The sequence below is a fragment of the Euwallacea similis genome, chromosome 15 (assembly GCF_039881205.1).
Source record: "Euwallacea similis isolate ESF13 chromosome 15, ESF131.1, whole genome shotgun sequence".
In the NCBI taxonomy this organism is placed as follows: domain Eukaryota; kingdom Metazoa; phylum Arthropoda; class Insecta; order Coleoptera; family Curculionidae; genus Euwallacea; species Euwallacea similis.
The window spans coordinates 2,906,307-2,922,910 of record NC_089623.1 but is presented as its reverse complement, the minus strand read 5'-3'; the positions used below and the strand labels follow the sequence as shown (position 1 = coordinate 2,922,910).

The 16,604-nt window shown below is 33.8% G+C and overlaps 1 protein-coding gene across 1 annotated transcript in view; it reads right to left on the bottom strand.

Moving 5' to 3' along the window:
• Positions 1–16,604, bottom strand: part of LOC136413817 (limbic system-associated membrane protein-like) — a 252,321-nt gene that overhangs the window by 155,946 nt on the left and 79,771 nt on the right. Inside the window, exon 3 of the mRNA XM_066397542.1 lies at positions 8,542–8,750. Within this exon, the coding sequence (XP_066253639.1) occupies positions 8,542–8,617 (76 nt within the window). The 5' untranslated portion in view covers positions 8,618–8,750. The remainder of the gene's footprint in view (positions 1–8,541; positions 8,751–16,604) is intronic.

Sequence of the window (16,604 nt, the reverse complement as noted above, 5' to 3'; positions counted from 1 at the left end):
ACTGAGATAGAGAGGCGAGAACTAGGTTTTTAGTGGTAACGAGTCGGGAGAAAAATTCTGCATGAAAGCATATTTTGCGGATTTACATATCTTCGCACCTGTCCTATGCTTTTAAATTTTTATAAAAATATATATAAAACATAAAGTTTAAAAACAATGCATTTACACTCTCAAATTATGGACTAAATAAAGGCGCAAAATGGGCTTTGAAGCAATTTTCAAATTTTGAGAGAAAAATATCTATGAGCGATCATTGATCTAATATCTTTCAGTTTTTCACCCTATGCCTTTGATTTTTTTCAAAATAGGTGAAACATGAAAGATTCGCATAGAGACATTTGAGCTTTGAAGTTATATACCATACAGTAGTGCAAGATTGGAATTTTACCACTGAAACCATTTTAAAATTTCAAAGAGAAATTGTTGATAATATTAGGATCTTCGACGTGATTACGTTTAAAGTTTTTTTCTCTATGTTCCTGATTTTTCTTAAAATTCAGAGAGCGCAATAGCGAAAATAAATTGTTGCGCTTAAATTAATAAATTAACCATTATAGAATAATATAACATGGGCTCTTACCTGAAAAAAAAATGAAAAAAAAGTAAAAAATTTAAATAAATTTCATGAACATGATTTCATATACATTTGTCTTACGAAATATTATAAGCAGTGATATATATCTTCAAATGTACTTCTGATTTAGTACATTATCCGTCACATAGTGATACATCATAGGTGTTTAATTAGGGAGAAAATTTTGAATCTTCACTTAAAAAACTGTTGCTATCAGATATTTGACTTCATCCTGTCTCCCCTTTTCCTATATACATATTTTTTGGCTCAAATAATATTAAAGTACGGTATATTAAAAGAGGGCTTGATATTACCTCAACTTTCAAATTCTCACGAACACTTTGCGGTTTTTGGTAGAGTCAATGATCTCGAAAATATATAAAAATACCATGTAGTTACCATGAATTTGCACGCTTTAAAATGACTTTACTTTATTACTTACAAATCTTCTTATTTTTTTTACTAAATCATTTGTAAAAATTAATTTTTATACATTTTCATATAGAGGGTAAAAAACCTGAGAAATTATTTATAAATACAGTGGCGCAAAAAGTAAAAATGTGTAAGTACTATGAATCTGAATACAGTGGGATAAATGCTGAATTTGGGTTATTACTTTGAATGTATGTCAGAGAATAACAAAATGTTCCATTTGTTTACGTACTAAGAGAATTCAGATGGGGATAGTTTGAAAGCTCCGTAAATCGAGTGGCAGTTTAAAGGACCACAGTTTATACGAAGAAACATATTGGGGTCTTATTGGAAAAGATTTATCTCCACTGAGCAGATTTATCGGTTTCAATTTCAGTTATTTGCTTTCCCCGTCAAACTGTGCATGCTCTATACAACAGAGTTTATTCTACCAAAAGATCAAAGAGCAAAATTACTGACTCAAGCTGTACATTCCGGATACAAGAATTGATAGATGGGAGAAGGAAATGTGCTACATTAACTTACCGAAGTTTTTAACAAATAAAATGTCGTATATCATGCCAGCGACGTTAATAAAAAATAAGACGAATAAAATAGAGATAAGAAGAATAAGTAAGCGGTTAGGAAACAACGAAAGTAGGTTTAAAAATCTTATTAAAAAATACAATTAACAAGGACCGCTAATTAAGTTCAATCCTAGTGGTCAAAGAAGGATTTCAAAATCACTCAAACCATGAAATATCATTTTATCAAGAACAGTATTCGGAGTTAAGTGAAATGTGAATTCAATAGTTCCATCTTCCATATTCTCTCTTTAAACAGATATAAATTTTGAATTTTTCCCCAGGTGCCCTGAAGCAGTTTATCGAAAGTTTTTAATTGAATTTAGTTTCAATCCCCTCGGTGTGTTGGTGAAACTGCATTACACAAGCAGAATATGTTTGGATTACGAGTGGAATATAATGGGAAATTTGCAAGTTCCCTGTTAATGCAGATATTTGCGCAGTGGAAGTCAGGCTCTTCATTTAATTAAGAGTTGTTTCATGCAGAAAATTCTTAAAAAACATGACAAGAGGAGATTAAAACACATTTAAAATATTTTAAACGAAGAAAAGTGTTTCTATTTTTTATAAGTAGCAAGACTCCTGCACTGAAAATTATCGATAAGATTTAGGGTAATATGCAAGAATGCAAAAAAACCCGAGTGCACGTAATACATGAGTGATTTTTCCGGACCTAGATTGCATGTAGGTATATTATCCGAAAATTTATCAATAATTTGGGATGCACGAGTTAAAATTGGAGATGAATTTCATGAAGCAAATGCTATCAATCGCTATAACTAACAGAAATTTTGTCACCCGTTCTGTTAATGTCTAGAAGTGACAAATTTTCTAACAGAAATTTTATTGCTAGATATCTATTGCTGGGGTCACAATCGTTACTTAATAATGAAATACCATATTTTTAGGTAGCGAATGAAATTCTGATATTGAAATCTATGCCTGTATATTTTCAAAACAATTTTCAATTATGCAGGCAATATCGGAATCAATAACGCGTCATATTCAGAATAGTTACGACCGGCCCAAGAGAACCGGAAGAATTTAATTAGATTATACTAAGATGTCCGCGGTCAAATGGTGAAATCTAAATTGGAAATACGTAGTACATCAAGCTTTGAAGTGGCCAATTCTAAGCCAAAATACATTTGATTAGGAGGTAATAACCGGACATAATAGATTATTCGATTTCAACCAGAATGTAATTATAGGCTACGTACAATCCAAGGCCATTAATAATTTTTGTTATCTAATGAGGGTTTCCACAGAGCTTCTTAATGCAGTCCAAAATTCAAGCAGATGTACCGCATTATGGGAATTGGACAGATTGGGAATACATCTGAAATGACCTTCAAAGGATTGAAGCTTTATGGTTGATTCTAAGAACGTTTTGAAAAATATATTGTCTATTTATGTTAATCGCAAACTGTTTCACACTTTCTTTTTAAATATAGACTTGTGGCTTGTTGAAGTAAATGTTAGAGTTCAAATGGAAATTCATTATTAATTTTATACCCTGTCAGTTGTTATGGATTTTTCAATTTTTAAAGTGCAATTTTATCTACAGGGTGTTTTTGAATAGATGGTAAAAATTTTATTGAGTGAACCCTGAGTCAAATTTAAGATGAAAAGTTCATATAAAAATATGTCCAAAAATGGTTCGTCTTCGATCTACAGGGTGTTAAAAAACACTTTTTTCCGTTTTTTTAATTACTTGTTTATTTTTTATCAAAATTTGCTCAAAATTTGTACATATCATACGCTAAATGTTTCCTACAAACGGGAATTTTCGGACTTTGATTTCATATACGGGGTTATGCGGATTGATAGGTCTTGAACTCTAATTTATCTCTATTTTTTTGTTTCTGTTAGTATTTTGATTCTTTTAGCCAAATTTCTGAAATCCTCATTGAGTTTTCTCATATTTCAGTCTCTTGAAAAATTTCGCTTAAATCAATGGTTTAAGTAATATTCGCGATAATAAGCAACGGCTTCCTGCAGATGCAATTATTAACATAAATGTTAATCAACCAAGCTTAAGCGAGATCTTAACTTTATTTAATATGATAGTGTTTTAATTTTATAGCAGCTGCTGAAAATGATCCCCACTTACTAATGTACATGATTCTAACAAGTAAATAAAAAAAAAGAAAAAAAACAGTTTTTTAACACCCTGTAGATCGAAAAGAAAGCATTTTTGGATATGTCTTTACCATACATGAACTTTTCATCTTAATTTTGGCTCAGAATTCACCCACTAAAATTTTTACCATCTGTTCAGAACCATCCTGTATACTTAAGTATCTTCGAAGTTTGAAATTGAGGAATTATTAGTCGAATTCCGTCTTTATCCTTTGAAAATGTTGAAGCCTATGTTCTTTATTTATTTACACCCTAATTGGTTTTACAAATTTTCATCGAATTACAGGTTCTAAAGTGCAATTTTATACATTCTACTCAAGCAAGCTTTTGAGATACGCTATGAAATTGTCTGTCTATTTCACTAACAATTCTCTGATTAACTGAGACTACACATTATGCATTTTAAATAAGTATTCTAAAGCTACTCCAGGAACTGTTTAAGGAAAGTTTTTTTGCGTATATTCGAAGCATTAAATTGCGAAGTTATTAATCAAATCCATTGTCAATCATGAGGAAGTATTGCGTCACATATCCTCCTTTTCTATTCCAACACAAACGATTATTCAAAATTTTCTTCAATTCTCTAGTATCTAATCTTATACTTTTCACATAAGCAAATCTACAAAGTAAATCGAGAATTCTTTTGTTTCCTTCATTCTTAATTCGGTATTAACTAACTTAAAATGTTCGTGTTTTATTAATTGTTCATTCTCATGCTCCATTTCATTTCGCGTTTCTTGTTGATACATTTCCAGCAATTTGCTCATTGTGAAAGGTAACTCATGAGCTGCGAATTTTTTATTTCAATATTGTGAAACAATATCGTATTCTTCTGTGACATGTCTGAATGGTTTCACTTGAGTAATGTATCCTTGAATGTTTCCCCATTCAGATTTCATACTCCCTTCTGCACTGCGGTTCTTCATAAATGGCAAAATTTTCAAATTCGTTCCTCTCCTTAAGTCAACGTGAAAACAGCGAACGTATCGGAAATCACTTAGGAAGCTGAACAGAGAATTCAATAATTCTAATAAACAGTCTAACATGATTATAAATTCGCAGATATATATTAATCTAAAATAGATTCTTTATATTGCTAATTATCGCCACACGAATAAGGAACGATCTTTAGTTTTGAATTTAGATAAAAATGTTACATTGATACATATCTATATTACCTGCTTACTAAAAAGCGGCATTTAATTGCGAAATTGCGTCAATTTAAACTTGGAAAGAAAAAAGTTTTAAATAATATATGGAACACCACTTTTTGTGCGGAGATAACTAATTTACTTTCAACTGGTCTCCTCAGTACAATTTGAAGAACATTTTTAATTAAAAACTTCCCCATTCCAAACGAGCCTTCACATCCTAAAATTAAACATTTTCTAGTTCACGTGCTGCTAAAGGCTACTTAAAACTGCATTTAGTCCGACCATATGAGTTGATATTAACTTCTAACATACAATCCCGTCCGCGGCACCCAAAAACAAATTTAAAACCCAAGTAGTTATGTGGAACTTCATTAAAACTGAGAGCAACCCCCCTAGTTTTTCAGGGATTACGGTCCTGTTATATACTTTTCACGGACCACTTCTCTCCCGACTGCTTTTATTTACTAATTGGATAAGGGCTCATCACTTTTTCTGTTTAAATCCGTGTACTAATCTCTTTTTTCGTCTGAATGCAGCTAATTAGCTTGAAGGGTTTCGGTACTTAATAGTATAATGTTTTAGAGACAATCTGCAAAATCCCTCTAGTTGTACATGATCGGTGAGGATGAGACTAAGTATTTTTTGTCGTGACTTTTAACAAGGGTAGTGTAAGTTAATGACATGAATTTTAATGTCACAAAAGTTGGGCATTTGAAAGTACAAAAATTCTTGCAGAATATCAAAGATTTTAATTTGAAATATCCTATAGATTATGATTATATAATAGAATCATACAAGGTACATAAATCATACATGGACCATCTGTATTTCGTCACAACGACGATTTGGTAGAATGATCCGATGGAATCTGATCGTGTACAATTCGTCCTACTGCTCAGTTAGCTAGAAGGGTACTTCTTCAATGCGCAACAAATGATGAGAAATATAATGAGTGAAAAGTATATAGATATTCATTAAACAGTTGTCCTTAAACGAATTTCGCTAAGTCAAAACTGCTGGAAAAATAGAATGGGATTCAAAGCTAACATAGGAAATAACACTCTGGTGTTGAGAATCGTTCCATATTGTGGATGCGATTACAGATTTTATTCACTGATGATTCCAAAGTTAGCTTACCCTTCTTCCCTAACCTCCAGTTCATTCAGTTTATCTACATCTTTATCGGAGTTTGCGGGCGACGTCTCTTACCCTTCTGTGGAGTTGTTTACTAACTTTACGAGCTAACTGGAGTCTTCTCCCTTTTCCTTCTCTAATTCGTGTAATCCTTTCATTCGCTAATTAACTACCCTATAAGGTTTTTTAGATTAGTTCTATTTAAATCATTCTGATAACCAGATTGGCGTGAATTAAATGCGTATATGCATGTCGAGCTAGACAGGGTGTCGGTTAGGTTAACGTCCGCTAAGTTAATCTAATTCGCATCTTTTATGATTACTGAAATCCCCATAATTGGTCTCTAGAAACGGACATACTGTATAATTAAATTTCTACCAACAATCCATCCTATCGCCTTAACTAAACTAACTTAAATTCGAAATTTGCAACTTTACAGCAGAATCAAGCAAACAGCTTCCGCTGTACAGATTTTAATGCCAACAATAAGCCAAAGTGTAAACTTTGTTCCAGCGAAAGTTAAATGCGAAATATTTCGTTGAAACTTTCCAAGTAGTAACAGGAAAAGTTTTGGTGGAAATTGGGAAATGCTGCACAATATTTACCTGACAGTTTGTTATTAACGATAAACTAATTTAAACTCTTTCCGTGATTTTCTGAAGCCTACCGACGCCAAAATATGCGCATAGAGAGTTCAAAAACGCCACATAAATTTAGACAACTTTATGTAAAATAAATTTTATTTATTGATAAATTTCCTTCCGGGGGTTAGATAAAAACGAGAATTTATATCCCAATATCGTATTTCAGAGTGATATATTGGGGCATAAATTTAAAGTTTAAATGACCATTTTCTTCTCAGAATAACCTGGAAAAGGGAATGTGTTATTTTTTGTTATCGCGCGATTTTCTGATAGTTTAACGCTTCGCATATTATAAGAGAAGTTCGCTGAAGGGGCATTCGATTCTAAAAGGGCTCATATCGCAACTTTTGCAATTGGCGTTGTTGGTCGATTTCAAACACGTTTCGCTCATCCGCAACAAAATTGCCTTATAAAAGAATTTCCAACAAGAAAAGTTACGTCGAGCAGGTTTACACCCAAAGAAGACGTCTGCAATATAATAAATCATGATGCCCTCTTGTAAACTCGCAACATGTTTCTGCAAAACGGAAAATTTCAACACAATATCTTTGTTGTCAGCTCAGTGACAAATTGTTCCTTGCACCGATGGACCGATTGGACTCACTTTACTTCCGTGCAACGGACGTTTCATTACATGGGCGGTCTTGTTCTTCCAGGGAAAAAGCTCTTTAGTTTAGTCTTTGGAAAGTCTGGACAGTGAATTGCCCTTTTGTTTAAGTTGACATGTGTTATTTATACAAGGGGAAGTTAACTGAGTGGAACCGTTTTTACAACAGATAATGAGGCTTATTGACGCTATAAATGTCAAACTAGTCATCACGTTTCCATATGGATTTCGGAGTATTCAGATTAGGAAATAAGAAATTCAACTATCTACGAATAGAAAAAATAAGAAGATACTAATCCCAAACTTAAAACTACTAAACAACAATTGCACAGACTATTGAACTACATCACCAAAAATCGGGATATATTTCGAAATTCTCCACCTTCATCTATTTATATTATTAAAGAGCTATTTTCAACCAAAGTAAGCACTTAAATGTAGTTTAAAATGTGACTAGTTTATACTGAAATGGCCTTTGATTTTTACCTACAAACCCTTTTAAAGAGACTAATTGGTCGCATTGGCATCTTATACAACTTTATTTAGTCTCAAAATATCAATATCCTGGTAACTTTATCTAGAAGTTGATTTCCATGGAAATTGAGAAACTCGCCATTTCTCGTCTCTGATTTCGTTGTTCCTATGGAAATTACCTATTTGGCAACGTTATCAGGAGTTCGATGTATTGGCCCTAAAGACCAATAGATCAAAGCACTGCCAACTTTATTTACAAGACAATTTCCATGGAAATCACTAAACTAATCAATGCTCTGCCCGTATTTTATTGTTTCCGTGGGAATTATTCTCTTCGTAATGTTACCCAGACTTTGTTTTTTCGCCATTAAAAGTGTTTTCAAAAGTTCAAGTAAACTTAAAAATATAGTGCGGTAAAGGACTACTTTTCGCACTTAGTGTGTAAATAAATATTTTATTGATAGAACACACTCTGTAAGTATAAGCGGCTATATTTTCCATATTTAGGTGCTAGCATGGCCTAGATTCCAATACACCTGTAATTAACTTAGAGCGTTGCTTTAAGGAAATGCGAGAGCAAAAGTGTAACTAAATTAAGTTAGAAGTTTTAATGAAAAGGAAGAGGGAAGGCCGAAATTGTATTTACGGTGCACCAATTTATCACGAAATTACCGGCCTGCTGCCGTTGAATGCAGCATGTTATATTAAAAAAGTTTGCCGTTATATGTTGGAAAATGGGCTTGATGTGACATATTTCACTCGTTTTTAAGCGACCATAATAGTTGCTTGATTTATAGTTATTATGTTCCGAACTTACCTTGAGCTTTAGCGTAAATTCCCTCCACATATGATGTGATAACTGTGATAAACACAAGCCATATCTCCAATCCCATAGTGGCCAGGACAACTACCCCTTGCTGAGCAATAATCCAGGCGACAAGACGACACACCAAGCACTATATAACTGTATCATGTCCAGCAGTCTGGTCACTGATTGTCTGGTTATCGATTTAGAAACACCGGCACCTGAAATAGAAACTTCGATATAATTTTCTATCATTTATTTAAATGCAATGGTGTCGATGTTTTAAAAAATTTATTATTGAATGGAAGCTCGAACATGTAGCTGCAGCGAAAACTCTAAAGTGCTCTAATCGTTCATACTGAGCCTTTTTGTATCAAATCGATCATCGTCGCTCTAAGTGAAAGTCGGCTAGCTGTTTTATACTATTAACGTGTATAAGTAGGAGGAGATAGATAAGAAAGGGAATGCTTAATGCATGAAGGCATTTCACAGAATTCACGCCTCGCTTATTACCTCTAATCCATTTTATCGGTTGACAGCTATGATTTCGGTGTTTAGCAGGTTACCTTGCACCCCATTTACTTTTATATCACTGTCACCAGGCTGCCTGAACCTAATGATATGTGAAATCGATTTATTTATGTATCCGCGAGTTGAACATTTCTAAACTAATTCTGTGGTGTCATGAATAAAGTCTACTGATGCTCCTAAGTTTAATTGGCGACTAATTTCAGTATACAAGCAAAATAGAACAGCAAGTGCATTAAAGACGGGTTGTTATTTAGGGCTAATACAGTGTCGGGCAGTAGTTTGGAGTTTAATGGGGATAAATTTAAAGTATTCAAAGTATTCCACATAGGGAAATAAAAGAGAACGATATAGTGCCAACTGAATATAAGCACTTTAACGCTTTGGTGATTTTAAAAAAATTTAAATTCAAAATTTCCTCATGTTATATAAGTTACCTTCGTTGGGCCACTGAAGATGGAAAAAGGAATCTTCAGCATTATCTTAAACATCCCAAATCAAAACTTTGCGAATTTACTCATAACTATAAGAAATATAATATACCTAATATATTCCACATTTACGTTAAAATAGATGCAGAAGACATTGCAATAAAATTACCAGGCAAGTAGAACAGCTTTTCTCTAATGACTTTTTTGCCCAATGCTCATCATTCTGAGTCACAATAGTGCGGAACATTGGATAACTACCAACAGTAAAGACAAAAATAAAGCAGGTGTTGATGTGGCAATAATAGAAATGGTTGTAGAAACCCTCTTAGAGGAGGAAGAATTCACAGGCATCATTAGGAGACATTTTTTAATACTCAAAAATTCTCTGCAAGAAATGGACCGTGCACAAATGGATGGCCACCATTATTAAATGTTCTGCCCCATCTAATACTTACCTAAAAATCTTATGGACCTAACTGAAAAGCAGTATAACTCCATCACTCTTCAAGATTTTAAATGTGGGAAAAGAAATATAAATGATGGTTTTCATCTATTATAAGAACGAGATTTCCCAGTACAGTCATCCGGACTTAAAAAGAACTCGTACTAGTAACTGCTTGCGACAAGGCAAACTTCATAGGTTTATTAAAAGGCGCCTAAACAAAAACCCCATAAATTGTTAGGTCGTTTAAAAATCGAATATACTTAATGATAGGTCAAAATCGCTAAAAAAAACATGGTTATAAAATTAAACTAAAATAATTTATATACAGATTTTTCAGCTCAAGTCAAGATCCTAGCTGAAGATTTAAATAACAATGAGACGAATAAGATTTTCACCACAAAGAAACATTGATGTAAAAGAAAACCTACATATCAATAACCATGATGGATTTTCCTTTTACTCAAGATTTCTTAAGTTACTACTACCACCACTATTACCATCAACAACCTTGAACATCCAGCTGGTGGTTCACTAGATTTACCTCTGCTTCAAGGCTAAAAACTGGATTCGTCAATATTCAGGGAATTTTTCACATTTACAAATTTCGCCAGGTGATATACCAGCAGATTAAACTCAACAAAATACCACAATATGATAAAATGAACTTATTTTCAATCAATAAATAAATAAGCTATATTATAAACGAAAGATGGTGAGAAGTTTCAGGGATAACTCACACCACTGCCGGATATGTGAATATACAGCGCTAAGATAAAATAGTAAAAAAGAAGATGACGAGGAGAAATTTATAACGGATGACGCTCAGATGCATAAATATCTATAAAACAGCATTAAGGGTGGAAAGTCGCTATAACGAGAAGCTACAAAAATAGAAAATATATAAATGTAGCACTGAAATTAGTCACATAAAAATACGCAACACAAATTATCTTATGCAACACGAATAAAAAACAATGCAAATAATATAAAATCATGTGCGATGCTCTCTTTTCACATGACGAAGATCTTCCCGATAACAATAACATCTCAAATTCATGAAAATATTAACACCAAGGGAAATTTTTATGATGAATGCAAATTAAGTCGAATGAGACGAGGAAAGTATCAGTTTTCAAGTAAAGAAGAAGATTGATCGAAAAATTTTCCGTTACGCGGTTACAGCAACAGTAGCTCTAATATTATATTTGTATAAGGAGGTTTATTCAGGATTTCGGAATAAAAACAAAACAACGCTATCTCAATAAAGTAGCATTATTATTAGGAGATTATTAAGAGAGTTTATAACAAATTTTCTAGTAACATTCTTATACCCTTGGTGTTTTCGAATTAAGAAAGGCGTCGGAAAATCACAGTAAACTACTTGAAAGCAAGACATGGCTTCTCAATGAAATTACTGACCTGGCTGGCTACTCGACCGCACACTTTCATCTCACTCAACTCACATAGTTTTTAATTACAAAAACTACTTATTTCATATTATTTACAAAGGGTAAAATTAATACACTGAACAAGACGTGCAACTGTACATTAATTATCTTCAACTTAGAAGCATATTTTACCTTAATTATTAATTATTCCCGCAACAAGATTTATTTTCACTTACTACAAGAATTCCCGTCTTAACCCGAGATTAGCTAAAGAAAGCTAATCCAATTTTGAACTCATTTACTTCTTAGTTCCGTTTCCAGTTGCTTAAATTTCATTTTTTTGCTAGCAATGCCTTTAATGGCTAAATGTTATAGAAACAATATTGATCACCTTAATTATTATAGTACCTTTGGTTTCTTGAATATGGTTAGCAGTTAGGAATAATTACTAAATATACTATCTCCATAATTTTTCGATGAAAATCTACTCGAAATCCTATATTAATTTTTACATTAGTTCAGGTTCAGGTGCATTTTTACTGCAGTTAATTTATAAAAAATTATCAAAATATACAGTAATGTTTCTTTACATCTACAATTTCGTCACATTCGCTATTTGAAAACTCCTATCCTCCGTCAATCTAAAATATAAATCCTTATTTTCTAATTTCACATAGACATTTAAGCAATAACACATTTTCTTCGCCTCTCCACTTATCCTAGTAATAAATTTGTAATAGAAAGACCCTATTCATAATGTGTTACCAACCCATCTATGCATTTTCATTACGTAAATAAATGCTGTAAGCTACAAATTTCATTAGTAGTGATGTTGAGGACAAAGAGGAATGTTTAGCTGATTAAAAATGAACGTAGAGTGAATTTTAATACGAGCACTAACCTATAGTCAAATGCTAAGTAGTATAGTTGTATTATATAGTACACATAGCTTCAAAAGTTTTGCATCACCTAGATTCTTGGATATTTTATTATGTACAACTTTGCTTCCGCCGTTTTTGAATAGATGTATGTAGCGGTAAGTAATGATCGAAATAAATAACCCCATGTGGGCATGCAGGAGCCTTGGGCACCTGTTAACATAACCTCATAAAAATATTAGTCTATTTGTGTCTTCATCATAAAGTTATTCGCGATTGAAAATGTCGGTGTACGAGCCAAATTCTCGTCATTTGCGGGAGGTTTTACTTTTCTGCTTCAATATGAAGAAATCTGCTGCTGAGGCTCATCGAATGCTCTCAGATACTTATGGGGAAGCCACTATTAGTGAAAGGACATGTCGTGAGTGGTTTCAGCGCTTCAAGAACGGTGATTTTCACGTCGAAGACCAACATAGCGGTGGAAGAAAGAAGGTTTTCCAAGATGCGAACTTGGAAGCATTACTTGACGAAGACTCGTGTCAAAGTCAACAAGAATTGGCACAATCATTGGGAGTGACTCAACAAACAATCTCAAAACGCCTCAAAGACATGGGAATGATTCAGAAGCAAGGATATTGGGTGCCGTACGAGTTGAAACCAAGAGATATTGACAGGCGTCTGTTCGCTTGTGAACAGTTGCTTGCAAGGCAAAGACGGAAGGGATTTCTGCATCGTATTGTGACTGGGGACGAGAAATGGGTTCATTACGATAATCCCAAACGCAAAAAGACTTGGGGATATCCCGGCCATGCTTCCACGTCGACGGCCAAACCGTCTATTCATGGTTCCAAAATCATGCTCTGTATTTGGTGGGATCAACTCGGCGTAATATATTATGAGCTGTTACAACCAACTGAAACAATCACAGGTGCTCTTTATCGAACCCAATTAATGCGTTTGAGCCGAGCATTGAAAAAGAAACGGCTGCAATACAACGAGAGACATGATAAAGTGATTTTGCAGCACGATAATGCTCGACCCCATGTTGCGCAAGTGGTCAAGAAATACTTGGAAACATTGAAATGGGAAGTCCTACCCCACCCGCCATATTCTCCTGACCTAGCTCCTTCTGATTATCACTTGTTTCGATCCATGGCACATGGGCTAGCTGACCAACACTTCCGGTCTTATGAAGAAGTAAGAAATTGGATAGAATCGTGGATCGCTTCAAAAGATGTCCAATTTTTTCAACACGGGATTCGTATGCTGCCCGAAAGATGGGAGAAAGTAGTGGCCAGCGATGGACAATACTTTGGATCCTAAAGGTATAATTAGTTTTTTACAATAAAATCGCGAAATTCGGAAAAAAAACGGCGGAAGCAAAGTTGTACACCTAATATGTGGCGCAAAAATGTATGAAATATTTATTTATTGATAAAATTTTACTAAAAATCAATTAGTTGTATCATAATTTCTTTACTTTTACATTTTAAACCAACAAAAAAAATCTTAAAGACAAAAAATGAAAATTTTCATTTAAAATTTTTAAAGTAAAAAAGAAATAAATAACGTGTATTTCCACACCTGGTATCAATACAAGCTTGAAAATGTCGCTGCCCGCTTTGAACAAGGTTGGGTGTAACATCTTCAGGAATATGCTGTAGTTTTTCTACAGCAGCGATAGCAATCGCCCGGATAATTCTAGGAGAATTTCTCGAACAATTCACATCTCTATAAAGTATATCTCTAGCTTGTTCTATAGAGTGCATATCAGGCGACAAAGCAGGCCAATCTAGACAATTAATTCTCTCACTTTCAAGGTAGTCATTTACTGCTATAATACGATGAGGACGGACATTGAAGTCGTCCATGAAGACAAAATGGCCACCAACAGCCCTATTTATAGTTTAACACATAGATTCAGAATGCCCTTAATGTATGTATCGCCTTTCATTGTCCCTTGAATCTGAACTAAATCGGTGGGTCCGTCGGACATTATACCAGCCCAAAACATAGTACTTCCTCCCTCAAAAGGAAGCACGGGGCGAGCATGGATAAGTTGAGCAACTCTTGTTGGCTCTCTCCAGATTTGAATTCGACGGCTATTATTTACAAGACAAATTCTGGTCTCATAAAAAAAATAACAAAATTCCAAATTCTTTCGGGTAAAAGTATATGCTGTTCAGCCTACTGAAAACGACAAAGTTTGTATTGATATCGAAGCCAAGGAACTCTTATTTCTCGCTTAGCTACAAATCTCTGAAAATGCCCTTTTTCTACTAAAGCCACTATGTTGTACGACCAATTTGTGGTATCACTTAGCAATTCCTTGTTTTATTTTGAACCTTAAAATGGTACTTGCTCATACTATCAAAGTAAACCTCGAATTCTTTATTTAATCTGATGTTGCGTTCCCAGAATTTTTTTATTGTTAAAATTTCGCTCAGCTTATTCTCCCTCATTCATTGTTCTTGCCTATTGTTTATGCCCGTAACCACCATAAACATCACTCTATCGCAATATCTCTTGCTACCTCCATAAAAAACTTCTCTATTCTCTTAATTCGTATAGTTTCCAGCTTCCGCTGCTAATCTTCTCTTCTGGTATCTACAGCACAAAAGGCAACAAATAAATATTGATCAATTCTTTCTCTCTAACTTATAAAACTGTGGGATTCATAAATCAGATAGCTTTAACCCTTTTGTATATATGCAGAAACTTCTCTATTTTTACAACAAAGTCGAGGCACGATCAATAAATCGCTAAGTTGTATAATACATAGTGATAGTGTTAATATTGTTAATTAAGTTAATCCTGTTAGATCTAAGATGAAAAAAGCTGTGAGGGAATTGATGCTCACCTATAGGACGCCTATGAATGTTGCAACTTGGTTAGAAGTATTCTCGTCAATTAAGAGGGTTTTGCAATCGTTATATTTATGTGATTTTGATATTTGGTGATTGACCACCCTTTGTCGGTACTTGTGGGAAAGTATAGCCGCTCTTTGTCGGCGCTGATGAGAAAGTACCGACCAAGTGTTATCAGTACTACTGTAACGTCGCAGGTGGTGTCATAAATCAATAATTGCTCTCTAGCCAGGCTACTGGACACTATTTTATTACCCTTAGATTTAGTATTTAAGAGCGCTCCGAATCTAATGATTCCTCTTTCTTTCAATTGGCTCATTTGAACTTATTATTCGCGAAGTAGAAATCTAAATAGTGTATCCGTAAATATAGTAAATTATATCAAACCCTAGACAACCATAGAAAAATCTAGAGAACCATCTTCTAACACATAGAATCTTCCTTAATAAAAGGCACGAGATTTCCCCAATCTGTACTTTAAAAAATTGTCTTCTATTCCATTCTTTTTATTATTAGATATCGTTGAAACAAAGTATGTAAGGCTAAAGTTTTGAATAAGATTAAATTTACCTGTAAGCAAATTATTTATAACACACTGCTATGTTAAGATCTTACCAAAATAGTAGATCATTCATGATTTTGATGAAACAGTTTCATGAGTGCCTGGACTACAAAAATTTTGACCTGGAAAAGCTTTTCTGATTTTATATGCAGTTTTTTCTGAATCAAATCTGATTTACTCTGAAATATTATTTATTCGAAAAAGAGCTATAATTATATTCTAAGTGTATAATAACCCTCTTAATATTAGCCAGTCGATAATCTTACGGAATATTTGTTTTATATTCAGTTTTCATGTTCTTGGATTTCACACTATAATAGAAATCCCCAAGAGCGACCTAAATAAACAGTGGTATCCTAATGGAAGTGCAAATTCATGATATGCGGAAAATCATACCCAGAGGAAACCCCAACAAATTTTTCGTTTTTGTTTGTGAAACCGCATGCCTTTTTGCGGCTTTAAATGCTGGAAATCACCCTACGTTACCCTTCATTCTTATACAGAACTTTTTTCCTATACAACATTTAAGAGCTTGAATATCTCGCAAATTTACTCTTAAAATTCTCTTTACATAAACTCCACAAATACCTCCTGAAAAGAAAATTCATAGGGGGCATTCATTCATTCCAGTTCCTTAACCACAGTTTAAATTTCAAATTAAAGAGCATAACGAAAGCAAAATCTCAAACATTCGCTACCATGCACCAAACGTTTACTGCATATATGAGCCAGATTCTTACCCATTAAATAGCGAGCATACTGCTTTTCACCTTGTTATGTCCCGTTTCTTTCCTTTTCTAAATTTCCAGCCCGAGGGCGATTTAAAAGGTTTTACGAGACCAAAAGCGGCAAACTTAAACTCCCTTTATCTAGAATTTGCATCATGTACGAGGTGGTCTTGAATAAGGATTGCAATGTAATGCCTTGTAGCTCATTATCTTTCTTGGTTTGTGAATATCTCAAAAATAAGCTCCTT